General features: G+C 46.2%; 1 protein-coding gene across 1 annotated transcript in view; it reads right to left on the bottom strand.

Moving 5' to 3' along the window:
• Positions 1–258, bottom strand: part of Mtmr12 (myotubularin related protein 12) — a 72,907-nt gene extending 72,649 nt beyond the window's left edge. Inside the window, exon 1 of the mRNA XM_013018531.1 lies at positions 83–258. Within this exon, the coding sequence (XP_012873985.1) occupies positions 83–163 (81 nt within the window). The 5' untranslated portion in view covers positions 164–258. The remainder of the gene's footprint in view (positions 1–82) is intronic.
• Between the last annotated feature and the right edge of the window lie 8,868 nt (positions 259–9,126).

The raw sequence follows: 9,126 nt of genomic DNA, 5'->3' as shown, positions 1-9,126 counted from the left end.
TGCCGCTGCCGCTGCCGCGGGGCCCCGGAGCCCCTGCCCCGGCCGCTCCAGCCCGACGTGGAGCCCTGCGGCGCCCGCTCACCTCAGGGCGCACGTACGACACGAAGGACGGCTTGGGCGCCTTGGTGCCGCCGCCACCGCCGACAACGCCTTTCCCCAGCATTCCGCCGCCTGGGAAGCCACGACGCGCGGGAGCAGAGGCGGCGGCTCGGTCCCCAGCTTGGGCAGCGGCGGCGGCCACCAGCACTAGCAGCCGGGGCTCCGCCCATCCCTAGGGCCTCGGCGGCCGCGGCGCCGCCCGCATCCGGCTCCGCCGCAGACACCGCTCGCCCCGCCCAGGCCCGCACGCCCCGCCCACCAGCCGAGAAGCTCCTGGGCGGAGGCCACGCCCCTCTCCCTTCACTTGGGAGATCCGCCTCCAGCCGCAGGCTCTGCTCCACCCGCGGGCGGTAAGATCAGGCTGCCTGTGATTGGCCAGCAAACACCCTATTTGAATGAGCCTGGAGTGATGTTACTTCTAGCCAATCCAGAGAGCTCTTTCTCAGTACTTCCCCGCGATTGGAGAAGGAGGATGTCCTGGTTGCCCAATGATTCTGCGGCGACTTAAATTGTAAGCAGTTGTTCACCGCGGTTGATCTTTGTTGCTTTGGAATGAAACCTCTAAAGGTGTGAAGAGTCGCTCCAACGACATTCAAGCACTATAGTTTCAAGTGTGGGAGCAGAGAGAAAATAGTACTTTTATCTACTCTCCCTAGTTGGCGACAAAACCCTATTTTTTATTTTGCCGGTCCTGGGCCTTGAACTCTGGGCCTAGGCGCTGTCCCTGAGCTCCTTTTTGCTTAAGGCTAAACACTTAAGCCCTGGCGATACTTACAACTTTTTCTGTGATTAATTAGAGATTAGTGTCTCAGGGACCGGACCGTCTTGCCCGGGCTGGCTTTGAACTGCGATCCTCAGATCTCAGCTTCCTGAGTGGCTAGGATTACAGTTGTGAGCCATAAGTACCTGACTCAAAACTTTATTTTTTAAGTAAGATTGCAAATATAACTTATTATATTCCATCTTTAAGAGTTGGGGGATAGGGGCTGGGAAGGTGGCTCAGTGGTAGAGTGCTTGCCTTGCATGCATGAGGCCCTGGGTTCGATTCCTCAGCACCACATAAGCAAAAAGAAAAAAAGCTGGAAGTGGCGCTGCGGCTCATGTGGTTGAGTGCTTGGCTCAAGTGGTTGAGTGCTAGCCTTGAGCTGAAGAGCTGAGGGACAGCACCCAGGCCCAGAGTTCAGGCCCCACTACCGGACTCCCCCACCCAAAAAAAAAGAGTTGGGGGATAAAGTTTAGGGGTGGAGAATTTGTCTAGTATGCGCGTGGTTCAGGGTTTGATTCCAGGATCAAAGCATTGGTATCAAGTTTAAGACATAGATGATTAAGACAGGATACAATTCTCAAGAAATTCAGTCTAGGGCTGGGAAGGTGGCTCAGTGGTAGAGCGCTTGCCTTGCATGCCTGAGACCCTGGGTTCGATTCTTCAGCACCACATAGGCAAAAAGAAAAAAATCCGGAAGTGGTGCTGTGGCTCAAGTGGTAGAGCGCTAGCCTTGAGCTGAAGAGCTGAGGGACAGTGCCCAGACCCAGAGTTCAGGCCCCAGGATCCGGACCTAAAAAAAAAAAAAAGAAAAAAAGAAATTCAGTCTAGCTAGTACTATAGTGTCGTGAGCCTGTAGGCCTAGCCAGTCAGGAGGCTGAGCAAACCAGGATCGCAGTTTGAAACCAGCCCATGCAGAAAAAGTCTCTAAGATTCTTTATCTCTAATTAGCTACCAGTAAACAGGAAGTGGAGCTGTGGCTCAAAGTGGTAGAGCTGTAACTTTGAGCAAAAGAGCTCAGGGACACACACAGAGCAAGCAGAGAACAAACTTAGGTCTCTCTCCAGCTTCCAGCCTGTCTTTACTTGACTTTAAGTTTATGGGTCAGATCTCCTCAGAGGAGTCTTTTCCAACTGACTGAAAAATTCCTTTGATGCTGAGATCAACTCATTCTCCATCTAATAATAGGAACAGATGGAGGTCCCTAGATATTGAAATACTTTTAATTTGCATGTAATATTATAAAGCCTTTTTTTGGAGGGGGGCGGTTGTGAGGCTTGAATTCAGGGTCTGGGCACTGTCCCTGAGCCTCTTTGTGCTCAAGGGCTAGAGGTATACCACTTTGAGCCACAGCACCACTTCTGGGGTTTTTTGTTTGTTTGTTTGTTTTTTTGATCGGTCATGGGGCTTGAACTCTGGGCCTGGGTACTGTCCCTCAGCTCTTCAGCTCAAGGCGAGCGCTCTACCACTTGAGCCACAGCGCCACTTCCAGCTTTTTTTCTTTTCCAACACTTCTGTTTTTTGAGTGGTTAATTGAAGATAAGAATCTCATAGACTTTTCTGTTTGGCTGGCTTCAAACCGCCAACCATAGATCTCAGCTTCCTGAGTAGCAAGGATTACGGGCACCAAGCTCTAATGTGCCCTGATTTCTCAGAGGATCATAAATAGCTTACATAGAAATTCACAGCAGACTAAAGTACTCCTGATTCTTCCCAGAAACTGACAGGTGACACCACACTGACAAGTAGGCCAACATTCTACTTTGGCACATAGCTGAAGCCTGAGTCCTTTCTTTGCACTACCTTCTCTGTGCAGTCACTTGCAACAGCTATTTGTGTATTTTACTCAACTTTATCTAACAGGTGCTTTCCTGGAACATAGTAGGGACTTAATATTTATTTGCACATGAGTGAAGTAATATTAAATTTAAAGCTGAGAAGACAGGTTAGTAAACAGGGAAGAAAACTTATGTGTGTATAAATATTTTTAATGACCATATCCCAAATTTCAATTTTAACCTGTGGTCTGGCCAGGATTGTAAAAGGGAAGGCTGGGGGCCAGTGGCTCACACCTGTAATCCTAGCTACTCAGGAGGGTGAGATCTGAGGATCATGGTTCAAACCAGCCCAGGCAAGAAAGTCCGTGATACTCTTATCTCCAATTAACCACCAGAAAACCAGAAGTGGCGCTGTAGCTCAAGTGGTAGAGTGCTCACCTTGAGCTGAAGAGTTCAGGGACAGCGTCCAGGCTCAGAGTTCAAGTCCCATGACCAACCAAAAACAGGGAGGTGATGGGGGAACACATATGATTTAAGTGTATTAAATATATATAGAGAGATGTATGTGTATGTACAAATATCTATATGTATACATATATTTATATATGTGTATATATGTGCATATACAACTAAATATAACTGAAAATAACATAAATCCACTAAAAACCCTTTTAAAGAGAAGGGTTAAGGGAAAGTAATATAGCAGGGTGGTGGCTGGTTGCTCACGCCCATAATCCTAGCTACTTAGGAGACTGAGATCTGAATATCCTAGTTCAAACCCAGCTCAGGCAGGAAGGTGAGACTCTTATCTCCATTAACCAGTAAAAAGCTGGAAGTGGAGCTGTGATTCAAGTGGTAAAGTACTCACCTTGAATGAAAAAGCTAGGGACTCAGGCCCTGAGTTCAAGTCCCAGTACTGGCATAAGTAAATAGACCAACAAAACAAAAAATAGAAAATTAACAAAATTAAAGTAAAAATAGAAAAGCATATTACTTCTTGCTGCAACAAAGGGTCTATCAACTGTCCTCTGAAGATGGTGAGAAGTCCTAGGTTAAGAAATGTCTGCATTCCAGGTTGGAGGCATGGCTCAATGGATAAGTCCCAGGTTTGGGCCTAAAAAAATGTCTACATTGTTTTTTGGATTTTTTTTGTTGGTCGTGGGCTTGAACTCTGGGCTTGGGTGCTATCTCTGCACTCTTCAGCTCAAGGCGAGCACTCTACCACTTGAGCCAAAGCGGCACTTCCAGTTTTTCTAGTGGTTTATTGGAGAAAAGAGTCTCATGGACTTTCCTACACAGGCTGGTTTTGATCCTCAATCGTCAGATTTCAGCCTCCTGAGTAGCTAGGATGTAGGTGTGAGCCACCAGCGACTGGCTTTCTGCATTGTTTTTAATCCCATGGTGGCATATGACAACATACTATGAGGTCTTGCTGTTTTGCCCAGGCTGACCTCAAATTCCTGGGCTCAAATGAGTCTTATGCCTCAACCTCCCCAATATAAGAGACTATATGCATGTACTGCCGCTATCAAACAAAACATTTAACCTAAGCTAGCCAAGTGGTAGGATACTGTAAAGGCTTTTGTAAGCTGTAATTGTCCTTCTACAAACACAAGTTAATGGTCTGCTTGGATTACTCATTAAAGGTTATCATCTCCAGCAACTTCCAATTTCTACTGGAAGCTCTCTAAAACAAGGATGAGACTCCTTTATAACCAGCACATAGCTAGGCCCCCAATGTAATGTGTTATGTGTTGAGTTGGATCCATAGTGAGGATTAGAGGAACAGAGATTTCCACTCATTACTAATGTAAGGATAAATTGATGGGGCAAGAGGGAAGGCAATTTTAGGATGTCTACTAAAATCATCTCAATTCCAATTTTAAAAACGTATCCTAAATGCCTATGCATTTAGGTTTGAAATGACATCCAAACAAGTTTATTGCAGTTTTGTAACAATAGATTAGAAGCAGCCTGTATGTTCTTTTTGACAAGTTAGGATTATAGAAGTCACCAGTGCCTGGTTTATACATATTCCATAGATGCATAGAACATCTTTGAGTAGACATAAAGGCAATTATGACATTGGTTGCTGTTTGAAAGGGAAGATGGAAATTTAGAGAAAAACTATTTACACTATTATACTCTTTTTACCTGTGAATTTTGAACAATGAAAATGATTAACGGTAAATAATTTATTCTTTTGTCAGTCATAGGGCTTGAACTGAAGGCCTGGGCACTGTCCCTGACCTTTTTCACTCAAGGCTAGTGCTCTACCATAGTGTCACTTCCAGTTTTCTGGTGATTAATTGGAGACAAGAGTCTTATGCTTGCCCATGTAATTGTAACCTCTCTGTACAGTATTTTCACAATTAAAAAAAAAAAGTCTTATGGACTTTCCTGCTTGATCTGGCTTTGAACCACAATACCTCAGATCCCAGCCTCCTGAATAGCTGGGATTACAGGCACCAGCACCCAGTGACTTTTCCATTTTCTGCCTCTGTTTGTCTTGACATCCTACAAATCTATTCCAACACCAACACCTTATAGACCTTTTCTGAATTTCTAAGTATCTGGATTCTGTAGGATGCTTTACCTCATCCACTTGAATGTCTATAAATAACTGGAATAAGTCCATGCCTTTGATGTCTTCCTGAGAGGCCGGCTAGGAGCTCCTCAGGTTAGAGGTCTCTCCTGTGCTACATAGATTTTTTTCTTTTTCCCAGCACTATCCTCATTGCTCTGACTCAATTGTGGGATGGATGGAAGCCTCAGGAACCCTCTACAGGACTATTTTTTTGAATGGTGAGGATGGAAATGGATCTGTGGCTCAAGGGGGAGAGCACTAGCCTTGAGCAAGGAAGCTAAGGGGGGACGGTGCCCAAGCCACAGTTCAAGACCCAGTATCAGCGAGAACACAAACAAAAATATCAAAAGTAGAGAGGAGGTATTTATTACCAGCAATCTGGTAATACCAGGTTGGAATTCTCCAATTCTTTTACACAGGATAAAGGACAGTGTTAAAAGGGAGAGACTGGAGCTAGATATGGTAGCTCATGACTGTAATGAGAGGCAGAGAATGGAGGATCATAGTTGGAAACTTGTCCAGGTCAAAAGATTTCAAAGCCAGGCACCAGTGGCTCACACCTGTAATCCTAGCTACTCAGGAGGCTGAGATCTGAGGATCATTGTTCAAAGCCAGACTGGGCAGGAAAGTGGTGAGAATCTTATCATCTCCAATTAACCACCAGAAAACAAGACCTAATGCTGTTGCTCAAGTGGTAGAGTGTTCTCCTTGAGCTTAAGAGCTCAGGGACAGTGCCTAGGCCTAGAGTTCAAGTCCTATGACCAAAAAAAAATTTTTCAAATAATAAAGGGCTAAGACTAGTGGCATATATCTGTCAGCTAAGCAGGAAGCGTAAATAGCAGGATCATGATCTAGGCCAGCCTAGGCAAAAAGTGAAAAGCTATTTGAAACATAATGAAGACAATTAAGTAAATAAACCACAAAAGCAAGAAGGGCTGAGGGTATGATTCAAGTAAGTCCCACCCTCAAAAAAATAAAAGTAGAGGGTTGGGCTCATTTCTTTCCTGCCTTGTCACAAGATGTCCTTTGGATATCCTACTGGACCAAACTATATCAAGTCTGGAATATAAACTCAGCATGGGCTGCCTCTGGGGCTGCAGAACTATATACCCCATGGAGCTGTAAAGAATTCCTCTGGGAAGGGGGCTCAGTGGTAGAGTGCTTGCCTTGCATGCATGAGGCCCTGGATTCCATTCTTCAGCACCACCTAAGCAGAAAAAGCCCGTAGTGCTGTGGTTCCAGTGGTAGAGTGCTAGCCTTGAGCTGAAGAGCTGAGGGACAGCGCCCAGGCCTGGAGTTTAGGCCCGATGACCGGAAAAAAAAAAAAACCCAAAAAGATAAACAACTCCTTTTGAAAAGAGGGTCACAAACCCAAGAAAATAAAACAACTCTCCAGGGCCACACTGCTCTGTGTGGCTACCCTTGAACTTAGTACAGTGTGGTTTTTGGGTTGCTGATTCTAAGCGGCAGCTGTTCCAAGCAGGAAACTTAATCTGTTTGGTTGTGAGCATTGACTTTATCAACTCAGGTCTTAGCAATTAGTTGAGAGTAAAAAAAAAAAAAAAGCCAGACTAGGCAATTAGGCAATCAGGGCAAAGGCTCTCTCTCCCCACAGAGCTTCTGCATCTCTCACCATAGCCTGGAGCAGTCCTGCGTGCAGGCCCCAAAGATCAAATCACTATGGCCTTGAGCAGTCAGGGGCATCACATTATGGCCCATTGCCCCTGGAAGGCTTGCACATGAACAGCAGACTGGCTGGACCCAGGAATGTGCACCAGAAGGGGAACCAAGGCAGAGGGACTAAGCATTGCCCAAAGAGGAGGCAGGGTGAGGGGAGATTCCCATAGGCTGTGAGGACTGAATGGGCCCACTGGCTGCCACAACGATCTCAGGAGTTATGCAGCTCTCTACAGAGGCCTTATTAACCCCTGCACAACACACCCAGGTGGTGTCTTCCCTTGGGACCTCTCTGTTTAGAACGCACTTTGCCTATCTCTTTCTTCATTAGTCTTTGCTGCTTTACTCCTCCCTCTGTATCCCTGGACTTGAATGCCTCAAGAACAGAGACAAAGATGATCCAGGTGTTGCAATTTTTTTTTAGTGTCATAGCCATCGCTTATTTTTGAGCCCTCTGGGCTGAATGGAAGAGTTTAAGGTTGCACAAAGCCCTTTCTGGGAGGGAGTCCCAGGGGTTTGTTTCCTCTGTCTATTCCTCAGCAGGCAAGTGTTTGTCTTCAACAGTGCTCACTTGGGCCTCCACCACCCCTTCCTGCTCTGTGGCACTGGTCAGCTCGGAAGATTCTCCAGAAATGTGGCTAAGTCCTTATTCTTCGGCGGCTATGGCCTGTCCTCTCCTAGGTGTCCTTTCCCCTGCCAGCACCCTGTCTCTCCTAGTTATGTTCTGTGTCTCATTTAAGGATCATCAAGGCTACTGCATCCCAAAAGTTCCATACAGGCAGGGGGGTGAGACTCCAGCCTATTTTTGTTCTTACCTCCTCCAAATCATAGGGAGCCCATGCGGCAGATGTTAAGTGCATGGACCCTCTGCCTAGTTTCCTGGTTCCCCAGCAAAGAACCCCTAGTATATGTATTGAGAGAATGAAGAAAAGACAGCTGCCAGAATAAACTGTTGCTTTGGTGGCTCCCCCTTGAAATTGATCATGATTCATTCCAGGAGAATACAAGTCCAGAGCTGGTGGGACTTAGGAAGATCTCCAGGAAGGAGGAAAGAAAGCTTTGTTGATATCTATAATCATTAATGTGTATGTGGGGGGGGGGGGCGGCGCGTGCTGGAGGGTATTAGGGCTGGAATGCAAAGCCTTGCTGCTTTGCCTTTTTTGCTCATGCAGTCACTTAAGCCAGGCCTCCACTTTGGTTTTTACTGGCTAATTGGAAATAGTCTCGTAGACTTCTCTGCTTGGGCTCATTCTGAGCTTTGGTCCTCAGATCTCAGCCTCTTGGGTAGCTAGGATTACAGGTGTGAGCCACAGCACCCCGCCAATTTATTTGATTATCCAAACTAGTTAAGTTCAGAAGTTATGTAATGATTTATATCCCATCCAGCTATAAGATGGTGTGTCACAAAGTAAAAATGTGTTATTTCCCCTTCAATGTAAACTGAGATTGAGAGGTTCTGCTACTACTGATCAGGGAAAAACAGGTGACTGGCCATAGCTAATCTGAGAGATAGCATTAAGAGAATCTTTACTTCTCATAGGAGAAGGCTACAATGCTTGATAAGAAATGTACTCATGCCGGGAGGTGGTGGCTCACGCCTGTAATCCTAGCTACTCAGGAGGCTGAGATCTGAGGATCGCGGTTCATAGCCAGCCCGGGCAGGAGAGACCGTGAGACTCCTATCTCCAATAAACCACCAGAAAACCGGAAGTGGCGCTGTAGCTCAAGTGGTAGAGCCCTCGCCTTGAGCAGAAGAGCTGAAGGACAGCGCCCAGGCCCAGAGTTCAAGCCCCACGACCGACAAAAAAAAAAAAAAAAATGTACTCATTATCTTGCCCATGTAATTGTAACCCCTCTGTACAGTATTTTCACAATAAAAAATAAATAAAAATTTAAAAAAAGAGAATCTTTACTTCTAAGTTTGTTGTTGTTTTTTGGTCAGTCATGGGCTTGAGCTCAGGGCTGGAGCACTATCCCTGAGGCTAGTGTTCTATCACTGAGCTACAGCACCACTCCAGTATTTGAGTGATTAATCAGAGTCTCATGAGGACTTTTCTGGCTGTGTTGGCTTTGAACCACAATCCTCAGATCTCAGCCTCCTGAATAACTGGGATTATCAGCAAGAGGCAGCAGTGCCTGCCCCAAGGCTTTTTTTTTTTGGGGGGGGGTGTGGGTCTGGTCGTGGGGCCTGAACTCTGGGCCTGGGCATTGTCCCTCAGCTC

This window comes from Dipodomys ordii, unplaced genomic scaffold (assembly GCF_000151885.1).
Source record: "Dipodomys ordii isolate 6190 unplaced genomic scaffold, Dord_2.0 Scaffold41, whole genome shotgun sequence".
NCBI lineage: Eukaryota > Metazoa > Chordata > Mammalia > Rodentia > Heteromyidae > Dipodomys > Dipodomys ordii.
This window is presented reverse-complemented; position numbering and strand designations above follow the sequence as displayed.